This window comes from Scomber scombrus, chromosome 21 (genome assembly GCF_963691925.1).
Source record: "Scomber scombrus chromosome 21, fScoSco1.1, whole genome shotgun sequence".
In the NCBI taxonomy this organism is placed as follows: Eukaryota; Metazoa; Chordata; class Actinopteri; order Scombriformes; family Scombridae; genus Scomber; species Scomber scombrus.
The window spans coordinates 12,986,708-13,002,496 of NC_084990.1; the positions used below are offsets into that span (position 1 = coordinate 12,986,708).

Sequence of the window (15,789 nt, forward strand, 5' to 3'; positions counted from 1 at the left end):
AAATCCTTAAGTTGGTGTTGCTGAATACAGCAGAGAAAGTGAGATTTGTCTGTACATCTGATAGCAAAAGTCATCAGTCGAGCAGGTATGAGTGGTGTAACCACAATAAATATTGATATCTTTCAACAAATATTGATGCATCTCTGCCCTCATCAGTTCAAATGCAATGTGCATCAGTGTCTGTGTTGTGATACAAGTAATTAGTTTTGTGCAACCGTAACCCTTAAACTAAAACCAGTAGTCTCTGTGATGTAAACTGATGACACTGCTATGGGAAATATTGTTTAAAGAGGAAACAGATTTTGACATAGTACTGAGTTTGGTTGCCAAGTTTGTATACTGCCTACCTAGGCCAGTTTCAGCACAGATCTGTTTGAATGAAAAACTGGACTCTACAGTCTATGTGGCCAAACAAGACTGGAAAAGCAGGCAACTGTCTTAAGGCCCCCCAGACCCTCAGGGGTTTACTACATGTCAACTAGTTTTGTCATTCGATTCTTTTTAAAATAGCTATCCACACCAACCAAGTGCAATATCAAGGCAGTTCCAGCATTATTATCTTGTGGCCTTGTATTGAGTTGAGCTCTGCTTTACATTGTGCTCACAGGGTACATATTCTTAAATAATTTCAATGACCACAAATGAATTATTTTAGCATAGGGGTACTGGATGGCCTTTGGGATTCTGAGCAAATATTTAAGCTGCCATATACAGTAGTCATCCTTATTGTGAACTTGAAGGTAACAATGTCTATATAGCCTATATAAAGCACTTTTTGCTCCAGGTCCCCTAACAGTTCAATCCAGCCATGCTATGAGCTCAGTTTTTTCCCTTAAAAAAAGTATTTGCACCTTGATAGTTCAACTATGGCTGTTGTAATGACATTTATAATTGAAAAGGGTTATTTCAGACTAACCGTCCTGTCCTTTATATCCTCACCATAGACTGCATAGGGTTCACACTAAGAGGATCAACACTAAGAGGATCAACGTGTTTTAGACGAAAGTAACTGTAAATGTCGAAATGTCCGATATTCGTGAAGGCGTCATAAGGCATTGTGTATGTAGGCAGTTTAAAGAATACTTGGTATCTCTTTAGACGCACGGTTTGTCTTAAGTCATGCATTAACATCACAGCGTAAGAGCTAACTTTATTTGCTAGTGACAGATGTTAAGACATATGGGGCGTTGGAGGAGATGACAAACCACAGAAAACAAGCGGTTGTAGGTGGAGGCAAATCCCGGAACTTGAAACGGTAGGAAAGCGAGCTAACATAAGCTAGCTTTTTGTTGACAGTGTGCTTGCTGTCAAACTGGAGCCTGAGCTCAGTTAAACTTTCTGTAGTTGGATAACTTAGTCACTTTCTGACTTGTGGCAGAGACGGTCATTTATCACTTAGCTAGACTTGTATTTTCGGGCGACATTTGGTAGCTTAGAGGTCACTTTTTAAACCACTTGTGGATCTGGAAGATGGCATCAAGAGGAGGCGGCTTTACGGGTCTTACGATGAATCCAGCTGTGAATCCCATGAATGTTGGTCATTCTGCGGGCATGAGGATGCCAGGAATGCCGCAAGCTCCGGCGGGATACTCCCGGACCATGACCAATGTACCCCAGTACCCCCAGGTTGGTTTTCTGCTGTATCTGTCTTTACTAAGTTAAGTGCGCGAAAGGTTAACACAAGTAAATTCTGCTTTAGGTTTACAGTTTAAATTGGTTGTTTCTTTTAATAGTAAATTAAGCCCTAAATTTGGGTTTTTAGATATGAAATGTATAGTTGAAGTAAGTTGCCTGGTAGAGAAAATCAAGTAAGAAAAACTTCACTTCAAAGAAGGTGTGGACCGTACTTCCGCATTTGAAAAAAGGGCAATAATTACTTGCACTAATACATGTAATTAACCAATTATAGGACAGCTTTGAAATGGTTGTTGGTGGTGTATTTTCATTAATTTGATGTCTAAACCGAAATTACTATCACAGAGCAAAGCATGTGTCTGAAAGAAATATCACGTGGTTGCCTTTAGCCTGCTGTCAGTTAGCTTGAAAACAAAAGTAAGTTTGTCATCAACACCATCTGTCATATATTATCCTGGTTTAACCCCCATCTGTAGCATCATGTGGTCCCATGTGTGTCAGTTAGTGACATATGGGTTCATATATTTGCTTTTTCTGTCAGTGGATAGACAACATAAAGTTAGCAGCAATATTTATTGGTGTTAATAATCATAATAATAATAATAACAATAATAATAATAATATTACATTTCCACATGTGAGAAGTAGCTTCTGTCACTGTTAAAGTTTGATAATATACAGTCGTACATTAATTCATAAGTAAAATGGTAACCAAGGCTCTATCCTACTCTCTATCCTCCCAATCACTTTTTTTTTGGCATTAAACCATTTATCAAAGACAACATCAGTTTTCTGTTGTAGACCAGTACGGCAAGAAGAAGACATAACAAAATCATCTGCATACAGAATTATTTTTTAAAATCTCCATTTTTCTATTGATTGGTCCGCTAATGTGATTAATAACCGTTTTATTGTGCATGTACAGAGAAATATGCTATCACGATCCGATCTCTACCAGAAATTTCATTTCACTTTGGTAAATGAATTAATGATTTTCATTTAGTTCGTAATGATGTCATAATTCAAAGTCATAGCTTCATCTTCTCTCCTTTTTTCCAGCGCCCAGGGATGCCATCCAGCAGAGTAGGGGGCCCCATGGGGTCAATGGGGGGTCAACTCCCTGGTCCCTCCTATGGTGGTGGGAACATGTCCATGCGGCCAGGCATGGGGCCTCCATCCATGGACGCCTCAAGGAAGCGGTTCCTTCATCATCATCAACAACAGCAGCAGCAGCAAGAGGCGCTGGGAGGCCTAAGACGAGGGTAAACTGCACAAGTTTTTGTATGAGAGGATAAGAGAGGGAGGGGAGGCAGAGCTAGTCCTAAATCAGAGAATGGCAGTTCCAGAGATTTTAACATATTCGTCCTTACTTTATTGCCATCTGAGTAGGCCTATGGTTTCTACTGATCATTTTAATTATTGATTAATCCCTCAATTACTTTCTTGGTTAATTAGTTGTTCAGACAACTGTGACAAACGCCTGACACAGTTTTCCAGAGGTGGAGGTGACATCTTCACATTACTTGTCAAAACCCAAAGATATTTAATCTATAAAACGGAGGAAAATTAGAAAAGCTAGAAATTGCTTGCTTAAAAATTACTTAAACAATGAAGTATTTGAATTGTTGCTGATTCATTTCTTGTCAATTGATTAATTGTTTAAACAAGTAACCCTTTCAGCTCTACAGCTGCAGTAAAAGTATTTACTAAGCAAATTTTAACACTAACAATACATTAACAGTAATGCAACTGAATATTTTCTCAAAATGTTAAATTTTTGGTGCATGTCACTCTTCCTGCAACTTTTTTCACGACTTAAATGTACCAAACCTGGGATTTGGCTAACAAGATCTCATAGAAACCAATTACTTGTGTAAAGCCATGTCAGAGTCAGTAAGATGTCTTTACAGCATGTTGTTAATTGTGATGTAACGGCATCATCAAAGGGTTCACAAGGATCATGGTCTAAAACAGGCTCCTGTTTACAGGAGAAAAGTCCCTTTTAAACTGTGTGCTTTTCCTGTCTTATACACAAGATTCTAGCAAGCAGGAGGACTTTGAGGACTTAACTAATTGGAAGTCAATTTAATTGTTTTAGTTTGTGTAATTTAAAGATTTTAAATGAACATAATTATAACGTCCAGAGGGAAAAGTTGAACCATAAAAGCTAATTTGACTTTGAATTATGAAATCATATTTTTATACATAACACTGGGGTTATATCATCATGTAATCATGGAATTTCAGTTGGTTAAGTTTTGCATGTTGTGGCTCATTAACAGAAAAACACTGCATTTAGAAAGAGTTTTCCCTCCCCTGTCTGTTTGTCAAATTGCAGCACTGTTAAAAAGCTCAGATCACACAGACACGAGGATAAGAGTATCTCATGACTGGCCTTTGCTTTCAAAGCAGCAGACACTAGCGGGTATTTTTGACTTCAGACTGCTCTGTGACGCCACATTCATAAATGTGCCTAGCCATGATGTGAGGCAGATTTTACGGTTTCTTCCACAATGAATCTCTTGTGTCTTTAACGTTTACGAAATGCTCTGTACAGAAGGATTAGTGAGCCACAGCGCTAGAAGCAACATCCTAAATTCTTATTTAAGTACTCGGGAATTAAATTTAGTCATGATGAGGGGGAACTGTATAATTCAATTAACCAAACAAATCGACCTTTATGAAAGTCAGTAGCAGTGATAATTGGCAGCCTGAGGTGCTCATTTCGGGGAACTAATGAAGAGCAGCAGATAGGATTTTGCAATCATGCTACTAAGTTTTCACAAATAATTGATGATCAAATGAAGTTAATGTGCCATTGCGTGGTCAGTTCCTTGTGATTTGGTTATTGAAGGTCCTGCTTTAAAAAGGGCTAATGCTATATGAGTCGTTAGCAACATAGCATGTTCTTGACTAAGATGTTTAGGATTTAGATTGAATACTCTATATATCTTAGATAAGGTGTATGGTTAGTTATTTGGAAATCTTCTAATACATGATCTTTTCCTTGTATTTTAGGGCAAAAAGACGCAAGATGGCTGACAAGGTTCTCCCTCAGAGGGTAAGAGGGTTTTAACCCACTGAATCATAAATAATTATAGTTGGCTGTTATTCCTTAAATCCCACATCCTGCTGTTGTCCCTTTAGATCCGAGACCTGGTCCCAGAGTCCCAAGCCTACATGGACCTCTTAGCTTTTGAGAGGAAACTGGATCAGACCATCGCCCGTAAGCGCATGGAGATACAGGAGGCCATCAAGAAGCCCATTATGGTATGTCTTCATGATAATGCATCATCAGTTTTAAAGGAGAAAGAATATTTTGTGAGAGCTTTCAGGCTTTGTGAAATGTTGCCTACTCAAATTTGGATGACTAATTTATGATTTCAGTGTTTTGTTGAAGAGCTGTCGCCAGCAATCATCAAAAAGGCTACTCACTGAATAAATCTGATTCAAATCTTTCACGGTTCGCTGTTGTTTGAAAAACAGTTTTCACTGGGATTCCTGATATGTCTGCTTGTTCCTCTGTATGACACAGCAAAAGCGCAAGCTCAGGATTTACATTTCTAACACGTACACCCCAAGCAAGCCTGATGGTGAGGAGGCGGAGAAGGTGTCCTCCTGGGAACTGCGAGTGGAGGGCAAACTTCTGGAGGAAGTAAGCGAGCAAACACAGTCATTACATTTGAATGTTCTTGCTTTGTTCCACTATCACCCCAGTGTGGTCTGACTCCAAAGTATTTCAGGCTCTGTTATTGTGTTTCTTCACAGCCACTCAGCTCTGGTTGGCTTGTGTCCTTGGCTCTGACCACGCAACCAGATGTGTGTTTACAGCTCTCCCCCACTCCACCCCACAACTCCCAACACACTCACACACAAGCTCAGGCTCTCTTTTGAAACAGGGAATTGAAACCACTGGCCGTTACATACCATGAGCTGACATGCCTCCCTTCCCTCCATCAACTCATTGTGTCATCTGGGCCACATGAAGGAGGATTTTTTCCCCTTTCTTCCCTGTTCATTTTTTCTCCTTTGCCGTGTTGGTTCAGGCATGTGTAGGAGTCTTTTACGCAGAGGAACAGAAAAAGAAGGGGATTTGAAGGAAGGAGTGAAAGGGGTCATGTTGTGCAAACACGTTTTGACAGGGCTGGGGAGAGGGCGGGGGTGCAACAGCTTTTTCTAGTTTTCTACAGTTTTGTGCTTCGCCACCCCCGATGTGGTCAGAGCTAAACAATGCAGCTGCACAGGCTGACACAGCACAAAAAGAAGACATAGATAGATGGCAATGTTGTTGTTCTGCCTTTTCACACTCCTTTATGCTCTTTGTATTCCTAGCCCGGCAAGCAGAAGAGGAAGTTCTCATCTTTTTTCAAGAGCCTGGTGATCGAGCTTGATAAGGAGCTCTATGGACCTGACAACCACTTAGTCGAGGTATGACATCATTTTAAAGGCATTTGATGCAACCACCTTGGGATACGTCAGGCACACAGACACTAAAATGTCGTGAGATTGCTTTTAGTTCACCACCCCCAGTCCGTTTTCCAGCTGTGGTCACAAAGTGGAGTTCAGCTGGAATCATTCAAGCTTTGGAAGCGATCCTCTCTGAGTGTGTTTGACAGTGCGGGGGGGGGGGGGGGGGGGGGGGGGTTGTTGAGAGATCTTGGACCACGTTTCGTCCAACAAACTTGTGTGACTATGTTTGAATTAATCTCACAGTTAAGGCTCAACTAGCCCTATTTTATGCTCCTTCGTATTTTTCATCAATCTCAAGAGTCCAATTCAAATAACTGAGTATCTCACGCACAAAAACAGCAGTGTAGATCTGTAGCTATTGCACAATGTAATACTGGCAGTGAATCAGTTCATGTGCTTGTGTTTGATATACACTAAAATACACTATCTCTATCTGTTAACTTTTGATCTGTCACAATCGAGGAAGCAATATAGGGTGGGATGTGAGGGGTCATAACGCTTAATTTCATCACCACGTTTCAGGTAAGAGAGTTTTAATTCTAATTGGACCAATTTTTTTACATATTTTTCATCAGTGGCACAGAATGCCCACCACTCAGGAGACAGATGGTTTCCAGGTCAAAAGGCCCGGCGATGTGAATGTCAAATGCACCCTACTGCTCATGCTCGACCACCAGGTATGCACGCATGCACACACCCTTTGCTCGGTTATCATGTTGAAAAAAATGTTATGTCTGTATGGTAGGACTTGCTCAAGCATCTTTCCACCCACACTGTTGCAGCCCCCTCAGTACAAACTGGATCCACGTCTGGCTCGTCTGCTGGGTGTGCACACACAGACACGGGCCAGCATCATGCAAGCTCTTTGGCTCTATATCAAGAACAACAAGCTTCAAGATAGTCATGAGAAAGAGTTCATCAACTGCAACCGCTACTTCAGACAGGTATGATACCTACTGAACATTGTGTCCATATACTAACTTGAGATGTGCAGCAGATAGACATACATTATATTGCGTTTTTGAACATTTTTTTACTAGTGGAGAGACAAAGTGTTGCAAAAGTTTGCCTGTAATATATCAAACATGTTCTGCTTTCTAACAAAATGTTGAACAGATCTTTGGCTGCTCTCGCATGAGGTTCTCTGAGATTCCCATGAAACTGGCCGGGCTGCTCCAACACCCTGACCCCATCATTATCAATCACATGATTAGGTAAGGGGTGTGTGGATTCTTCTGTGTGTGTGTGTGTGTGTGTGTGTGTGTGTGTGTGTGTGTGTGTGTGTGTGTGTGTGTGTGTGTGTGTGTGTGTGTGTGTGTGTGTGTGTGTGTGTGTGTGTGCGTGCGTGCGTGCGTGCGTGCGTGCGTGCGTGCGTGCGTGCGTGCGTGCGTGCGTGCGTGCGTGCGTGCGTGCGTGCGTGCGTGCGTGCGTGCGTGCGTGCGTGCGTGCGTGCGTGCGTGCGTGTGTGTGCGCGCGCGCGCGTGTGTGTGTGTTGTGCCTGCATGCTGGTCAGTATTGTTAGGACCTCAAATAAAATGCAATTGTACAATCTGTGTATACCTATGTATTTTCAAAGATTTAAGTTTTTGCCTTAGAGCTTTGATTTTCAAATACAGTGCATTTGTAGGAGCTGTTACTCAGTTTGCAGTCAACATCATGTCTTCCTCTTTTAGTTCAATCCAATCTCTGTCATGCTGTCTTTGTGTCCTTTTTGAGCAGTGTGGACCCCACAGATCAGAAGAAGACAGCCTGCTATGACATTGATGTGGAGGTGGATGACCCCCTGAAGGGCCAAATGAACAGTTTCTTGTCCTCTACAACCAACCAGCAGGAAATTGCTGCGCTGGAGATGAAGGTAAGGCAGTTGATCAGTGATGCCTGCAACTCACTGAGTTTTAGGAGAATAGTTACAAAAGAAAAAAAAGTTAGCAAAAGCCTATTCATATATTGTTTGTATTTACAGATACATGAGACAATTGAGTACATTAATCAGCTGAAGACAGAGAGAGACTTTATGCTGAGCTTCAGCAATAATCCACAGGACTTCATCCAGGACTGGCTGAAGTCTCAGAGCAGGGATCTGAAGGTAAACATCACCTCTGACTACTAACAATGTGCCTTTTAATGACATCCCATAACAAGTTCTTATAGTATGTCATAATCTGCTCCTTCTTTTACACATTGTATTGATATGTAGATGCTCTAGTTGAGAATGATTTATTCAAGTATTACAAAATGATTCAGTTGGATCACAGGTATCATATCAGTCTTTTCCTCCACTTAAAGCCAAAATGTCTTCTGTATCATCATCACAATCCTAACAAATCCCTTTATGTTTGCTTACATATGTGTTAAAGTTTTTTGGTTTCCCAAATTTGAAGAGTAAATTATTTTTTAAATGCTATGATTTTGACTTAACTATATTTAGTAATACAAACTCTTAAATACAACTATATTATACTTAATGTGGTTAGTAATATGTGGCCATATTCCTTGCATATATGATACACCTAAGCTCCTGGAGAGTCGGAGCTAACACAAACTGAGTGAATGGACATATTAATTGCAACTTCAGCAATTAGATGGAATAATTTATTTTACAGCCTTGTTTGCTCAAACTAGATTCAATTAGCTGAGTCTCCTGTCTGCTAAATGAATTGATAAGTTGTAAAGACCTCAGTGCTGCCAAAGTAAGTTGACAATATATGAGAAATTATAAGGCTATAAAAAAAAATGATTATTTGATCTTTTCATGTGGCCGTTTTGAATTGTTGTTTATCATGTTTCCAATGTTGCATTTCTTTTTCATCAGTTGATGACAGATGTGACTGGGAACCCAGAGGAGGAGAGGAGGACTGAGTTCTACCAGGCGCCCTGGGTGCCAGAGGCAGTGGGCAGATATGTTTACTCCAAAGTAAGTAAATACAGAGCGTAATGTACTCTTAAACAATTTTCAGTACATTTTTAATAGTGCATACTCATCACAAGGTGTTACTGCTATAATATGCACTGACACCATCCTGTCTTTGCTTCAGGTGCAGCAGAGAAGACAAGAGTTGGAGCAGGTTTTGGGTATCCGACTCACCTAAAAATAATTCTCAGAGGTTTACTCTTCACATGTTCATGTCTTCTTTATTGAAATTGGAAATAGCTTGAAGAAAACAAGCTAACGTTGCAGCTCAGATGTTTACAAAGCCATCCTCACCGGTATGGTATGAGATACCAGCTTCTAAGTGAAATGCATATCTCTGTGGTCCCATAGATAATTATTCTAATGTCAACACAGTGTATGGGACCAAAGTGATGATTTATATGGTCTTAATAATATGTTTGCCTTGCATTTTCTTTTATTTTGAGCCTGTTCAAATAATCATTGCCTTGTTTTTCAAAATGTTTCTTGGTACAATTTGCTTAAAGCGTTTTAAGCATCGGTGCTGTCTTGTATTTTTCACCATCAGTTTGTACAGTTTGTATGCTAATTAGAAAAGGTGTCTGTTTACCTCCACGTTTAAAAGCCATACCCTCAAGATAGGAACTATACCGGATGTGTGGTAATGTCTCAGCAAGCAAGAATTCGGAGGCATGGTAGGATTCAGTATATCAATCCAAATTGTATATCCATACTAAAAACATTTTACACCAGGAATATATCTTTAATTTTCAAAAATACATGTCGAAAGTTTGGATTGTATCCTCAAAAAAAGGAAAGTAATTTTTCAGTTGTTTTATGACGTGGAACTGATAAGGAGCTTTGTGCCACCAATAATTTTACAAGTTTGGGTGCTGTTGTTTTTCTAATTGTATATATCAGTTGAAATGAAACATGTCTTTACTGTGTTGAACCAGGATTTCCTGGAAAGCTCTGGTTTGGGAAAAATTGAGCTCTTTGTTTTGTACAAGGACATTAGTCCAATTTGTCCAGTTGTAATTCACCAGCTTTTTTTTGTACTTCTTGAATGTTTACATGCTGTTTTCATTTGTTATATGATGTGCTTTATTGTTTTGATGCCAAGAATGGGGATTATGGCGGGATCTTTGGGTTGAAGAGTTCTTCCTGGAAGAACACAGTCGATCCACACCTCCCAAGAAGGTTAACTGGTGTTGATAAAATAGGAATGCAAATGTAGTGTGTCACTAAACAGTGCACCAAATTGTTGTGTATAGTTTATCATTTCATGAGTTAACTTTTTTTCAAAAATGCTATTTTGTAATGACTTTCTTAAAACATTCCATGTTAACATATATCACTGTGCCAAATCTGTTTTGTGAAGAAGGCACTTAGAATTTGATAAATGTTGCTGTCTTTTTTTGTACAGCCACTTTGTAAAATATCTGCATGTTGTGTATCATCAATCAAAGGCCTTTATCTTTTATACATTTGGAGTATTTTTCACAATAAACATACTTACAAATGTGTGTTATACTGTATTTATTTATCTGCACCCAATTACAACTATAGATACATACTTCAATCCAAAATAAAATCAGGATATAAACCATCTTCCTATTTCTATCATATGATGGAAACACTACTAAAATTAAATTATACTGTGTTTTCTCAGCTAATCTTTTCTTATTTAGATAGAAGGTAGAGCAGCTGTGTGGCAACAGTAAACTGAGGTTATGCCATGAGTGTACATGTTTGGGCTGGTTGAAGAGCTCAGGTGCTCCTGAGGAGTTTCAACAGGTGGCTGGTTTTACTTGTCTCAAACAGTTGAGGCGTGTTTACCACTCCTCAAATAACCGCAGCCAAGCCAAATGACATCCTAACGTAAACTACACTCTTCACAGACTGGCTCAGGTTGTAAGATGACACTGGCTCAAAGCAAACTTCTGTCCAAAGATTGACACTGAAGTAAATTCGCTGAAAATGTGTCTTAAAGGTTTGATGCTCAGTTAGATAAATTGACAGTAGAAAGGTTGAAAAGTAGTCCGAGCAAAAAATAATGTGTAATTCATAAGAAGCACAGTAGGTGGCGATGTGAGCGTTCATATCATTAAAACAAATCCACGAAGAAGAAGTCTGCCGGAAATAAGCGTATTCTCAAGCGGATGCAGAAAATTCAAGATGGAGGTGGACGGGATTGATCATGTAGGTGGCTTTTTTCTACCGTTTTGTCGACTTTATTGATAGAATAGCAGTTAAACGTCGCATCTGTGCCTTTTAGGCGAATATTTTATGCAAAGTAGTTGTGAGATGAAATGGCTGTGCGATCGTGCTGCTAATATTTAAGTGTCACTTCATTCATAACAATGACTGTGTGGATGCTGCCGGTTTGCTGTCTCATTGTAGCTAAAACCTAGCTAGAGCTAACCCGAGTTAGCAACTTCGAATGATTGGAAGCAGTCTTATCTATTTATCTAATGTGTTTACACACTACGCGTTAGCTAAATACAACTAAATATAAGTTATAGTTTGGTTTGAGGATTACCATCCACAATAAGCGTTATGACTGGTTAATGTTACAAAGATCGTTAAATACGAGAGATAGACAGGTGACGTTAATGTTAAATTGTAATTACATTGTTGCTCAAACGTCTACTGGATAACAATATATGTCTGACATTGAATATAACTTCATGTTAAGCATTAGTTTGAAAACATTTAGATTAGTATTATATAAATTAACATTTTCTGACCGTGTGAGTGAAGCTATTTAAGCCGACAATGGTATTCAGATCGCACTGCCTATTAAACCGGTGGTCAAAGTCTGTTTCCCCTTACCTTAACCTGCACCTAACCTTATCCCTAACCCCAACCAGTACCTTCTAAGGTGCTGGTTGAGACATACAATTGTTGAAATTGCACTCATTTTTCTCAAGACATCTCAGGCTGATCAGCTGTTTTAAAAATAGATGGCTCATTATAGTAAAGTTATATATATTATATATTATTTATAGGTTATTATACAATGGTTTTACTGGTCCAGCCCACTTGAGATCGAATAAGGTTGTATGTGGCCCTTGAACCAAAAATAGTTTGACACCATTGGTCTAGCAATAATCGTAGGATTTTAGGAAACACTCTTATCATGATAATACCGTTTACCATGATATTTTTTACCTATGATAATCACATGAAAATTGGTTAGCAGCACATCCCTAGGTCAGGGATACGGTTGGGTACAGGTTAAGTGATGGGGAAACATATCGATATGGTCTAAGAGTTGAAGAATATCTGTTCTTTGCTTGGATGTGAGTGGGATGGAAATGATGTCGACTGTCAGATTTATAAAGGCAACTGATACTGTAGGGCCTAATGATGGCTCATTTAACATTAATACAAGGTTTCCATAGGAATGTTCACCCGATTTTTGAGTATTCACAGAAGACAATTATTTTCATCGATAAATCGTTTGGGTCTTTTCTTTATATTATGTCATTGTTTGGATAACACGTGAAATCTGAACACACTTTGTTGTCTGGGGCCTTACAGAGGCCATCTAATTTTCTGGCATTTTTAAACCACATAAAACTAATTGAAGAATATTATAATGATAATAATCACAAGTTGAAGCTCTACTCTGTGCTAATATTATATCACTCTCTTGAAAGAATTAGAAGTCATTAAATGCTCCTGATGACTGTCCTTAAAGCTTGTTAATGCTTCCTTTGGCAGATGGAGATGGGGGAGAGTAAAGGTGGTTCAGGTCTCCGACAGTACTACTTGTCAAAGATAGAAGAGTTACAGGTAAGAAAATAATTAATATATAAACTTTCAGCCAATGATCTGATGCCTGTCAAACCTATACAATTGTTTCCTTAATAGCTGACAGTGAATGAGAAGAGCCAGAATCTCAGACGTCTGCAGGCACAAAGGAATGAGCTCAATGCTAAAGGTATACACATCTTTATTACGGTAACATCATCACATCAAATTAAGCTGTACAGAATTTGTGGAATTACCAAACATCTTGTTTTTCTGTCAGTGCGTCTCCTTCGTGAGGAGCTGCAGCTACTACAGGAGCAGGGATCCTATGTAGGAGAAGTGGTTAGGGTCATGGACAAAAAGAAAGTGCTGGTCAAGGTATGCTGTTTTTTAAGGACTTTGAAACTATATTTTGATCACTGATTTTTAGCTTACATTAACAACTCTCCCTATGATTTTCAGGTGCATCCAGAAGGAAAATTTGTCGTGGATGTGGACAAAAACATTGACATCAATGATGTAAATATTATAGCTTTTGTAAACTCAAACATGGTTGCAAATCAGGGTGCTTAAATTGTTTTTTCATTGTTATGTTACCATTTTTTTTTTACAGAAGAACACTGAACAATTACAAAGCAAACATGACTAACAAACACATTACAGTTTCACAACAACAACAGACTGAATAAACAACAGAAATACATTCCTTAACATCAGGATGGACGCTATGAAGGGAATGATTCTTTAAAAGTTTGGAACAGGTTTATTAAATGTGTCACTCCTGCACAGGTGACTCCAAATTGCCGTGTGGCTCTTCGCAACGACAGCTACACCCTGCACAAGATCCTGCCCAACAAGGTGGACCCTCTGGTGTCCCTCATGATGGTGGAAAAGGTGCCGGACTCCACCTATGAAATGATTGGTGGCCTGGATAAGCAGATCAAGGAGATCAAGGAAGTGATCGAGCTGCCTGTCAAGCACCCAGAGCTGTTTGAGGCCTTAGGCATCGCACAGCCCAAGGTGGGTGATTGACAGGAGAGCCAATAGTGGACAAAATCTGTTTTCACTGACTGGTGTAATAATACTATTGACAGAATAGGTTCAGGTTCAAATACAAAAGTGTGATCCTTAAGCTGATAGGGAGACATTTGGGCTGGGATATATCTGTATGTTCAACCTGGATTTTTGTTTATTTGCAATATGAGGTAAGCTGGTAATATTTTCCAATAAATTAGGTCCATGAAGCCCTTTCTGAACTTGTAATATAAACTGTGTAAAGATAAAATTAGGCTGTAGATTGAGTTTTTAAAGATTCTGGAGAAACAAAGTTCTCATTTGACAACTTGTTTTTTCCATCAGTGAGATACTGATGACTGATTTTTCTGTGTGTGTTTGCAGGGTGTGCTGCTGTACGGCCCCCCAGGCACAGGGAAGACCTTGCTGGCCAGAGCTGTGGCCCACCACACCGACTGTACCTTCATCAGGGTGTCTGGCTCCGAGCTGGTGCAGAAGTTCATAGGAGAGGGTGAGCTTTTCTGTCTTTTGGAGCTGTAGTCCATTCCCTATTTTTGTTTTCATTTTTAATTCAAATATGCGATTCCTCCTTCTCTCTCCCGCAGGTGCTCGTATGGTGCGCGAGCTGTTCGTCATGGCTAGAGAGCACGCTCCCTCCATCATCTTCATGGATGAAATTGACTCCATTGGCTCGTCTCGCCTGGAGGGGGGCTCAGGTGGTGACAGCGAGGTGCAGAGGACTATGTTGGAGCTGCTTAATCAGCTGGATGGATTTGAGGCAACCAAGAACATCAAGGTATGCACAGTGGAAGGATTGCTTTTTCTTCTGATCACCAGGACTTTTCACACTTTTTATTATCAAGGAAACTCAAACATGATGTGCTTTTCAATGTTTTGTATAGTTAACCCACATATCATTGTGTAATTTTAGTGTGGTTTTATAGTATGAACAGGACAGCTCTTCATTAATCATTAAATGTGTTCTCAACGTATGAATAATCACCAACAGGGTTTATTTGTACACCTTGAATTATTTAAGTTCTCTTTTCCATTAGAATATTATCTGTTCTTCATAATAATTTGACTAATTGGCTTTCTGTCCATGCAAGGTTATCATGGCCACCAACCGTATTGACATCTTGGACTCAGCTCTCCTCAGGCCAGGCAGGATCGACAGGAAAATTGAGTTTCCCCCTCCAAATGAGGAGGTAGGTACTTGCTATGCTAAGCATGTTGGTTGAAATGTTAGTTATACACATTTGCAGGAAAACAATCAGTTCACATACATGCGTTGTAATTGTGTTTCACCAGGCCCGTCTTGACATCCTGAAGATCCACTCCAGAAAGATGAACCTGACACGTGGCATTAACCTTAGGAAGATCGCAGAGCTGATGCCTGGAGCCTCTGGTGCTGAGGTTAAGGTGAGAAATGTCTCACTGAATGATAGCCCCTCGGTGGTGAATGCAATTGTACACCGCTGACCTTTTTTATTTAATTTCCTTGTGCTCGTATGTTCAGGGTGTTTGTACAGAGGCAGGGATGTACGCTCTGAGAGAAAGGAGAGTTCATGTCACCCAGGAGGACTTTGAGATGGCTGTGGCAAAGGTACGTAATAACTAAACCCAGTGTTTTCTGGGTCTGAATGTTGTTTTTTCTACTTATATCTGAGAAAATATTTAACCATTAAGCTAATCCCCACCTAAGACTCATATTTTTGATACGTTTCATTATTATACTTACATAATGACAGTTTCTACCATTACCTGCCTATTAAGACTGTTTCCCGTTCTCTTCACCAGGTGATGCAGAAAGACAGCGAGAAGAACATGTCGATCAAGAAACTGTGGAAGTAAAAGGCCTTCTGTTTCTTGCACACAGCGCAACCACATATGTATATTTTCCTGCTTTTGTTTATGGTTTGGTTTATAATTGTTACATAAGTCCTTCTAAAATAAATGGTTTTCCCCAATTAATACTGGCTGGCTCACTTCTCAGTCAAATAGATATTATCAGCTATAAC

The 15,789-nt window shown here is 39.6% G+C and overlaps 2 protein-coding genes across 2 annotated transcripts; both read left to right on the top strand.

Moving 5' to 3' along the window:
• The first annotated feature begins 1,107 nt into the window (after positions 1-1,107).
• On the top strand, positions 1,108-10,512 carry smarcd2 (SWI/SNF related, matrix associated, actin dependent regulator of chromatin, subfamily d, member 2). The gene is made up of 13 exons (XM_062442111.1): positions 1,108-1,626; positions 2,695-2,897; positions 4,654-4,696; positions 4,783-4,905; positions 5,171-5,290; positions 5,968-6,063; positions 6,681-6,782; positions 6,888-7,049; positions 7,222-7,319; positions 7,825-7,960; positions 8,069-8,191; positions 8,918-9,019; positions 9,141-10,512. Exons 1-13 carry the CDS (start codon positions 1,471-1,473, stop codon positions 9,192-9,194), a joined length of 1,518 nt encoding a protein of 505 aa, XP_062298095.1. The 5' UTR covers positions 1,108-1,470; the 3' UTR covers positions 9,195-10,512.
• Positions 10,513-11,154: 642 nt separating this feature from the next.
• psmc5 (proteasome 26S subunit, ATPase 5) lies at positions 11,155-15,742 on the top strand. The gene is made up of 12 exons (XM_062442112.1): positions 11,155-11,197; positions 12,725-12,796; positions 12,875-12,944; positions 13,035-13,132; positions 13,217-13,273; positions 13,544-13,774; positions 14,153-14,279; positions 14,374-14,564; positions 14,878-14,976; positions 15,080-15,190; positions 15,288-15,374; positions 15,569-15,742. The coding sequence occupies exons 1-12, from the start codon at positions 11,174-11,176 to the stop codon at positions 15,620-15,622; spliced, it is 1,221 nt and encodes a 406-aa protein (XP_062298096.1). The 5' UTR covers positions 11,155-11,173; the 3' UTR covers positions 15,623-15,742.
• Positions 15,743-15,789: the final 47 nt, after the last annotated feature.

What these genes read in the sequence shown, in the direction of transcription:
- smarcd2 (XM_062442111.1), top strand. Translation starts at nt 1,471, where the DNA reads ATGGCATCAAGAGGAGGCGGCTTTACGGGTCTTACGATGAATCCAGCT. An exon ending in ACAAGGTTCTCCCTCAGAGG is followed by an intron (nt 4,697 to 4,782) that starts GTAAGAGGGTTT and finishes TTGTCCCTTTAG; the next exon opens with ATCCGAGACCTGGTCCCAGA. An exon ending in CTGACAACCACTTAGTCGAG is followed by an intron (nt 6,064 to 6,680) that starts GTATGACATCAT and finishes ATTTTTCATCAG; the next exon opens with TGGCACAGAATGCCCACCAC.
- psmc5 (XM_062442112.1), top strand. Translation starts at nt 11,174, where the DNA reads ATGGAGGTGGACGGGATTGATCAT. An exon ending in CAAAGATAGAAGAGTTACAG is followed by an intron (nt 12,797 to 12,874) that starts GTAAGAAAATAA and finishes TTTCCTTAATAG; the next exon opens with CTGACAGTGAATGAGAAGAG. An exon ending in TTCCCCCTCCAAATGAGGAG is followed by an intron (nt 14,977 to 15,079) that starts GTAGGTACTTGC and finishes GTGTTTCACCAG; the next exon opens with GCCCGTCTTGACATCCTGAA.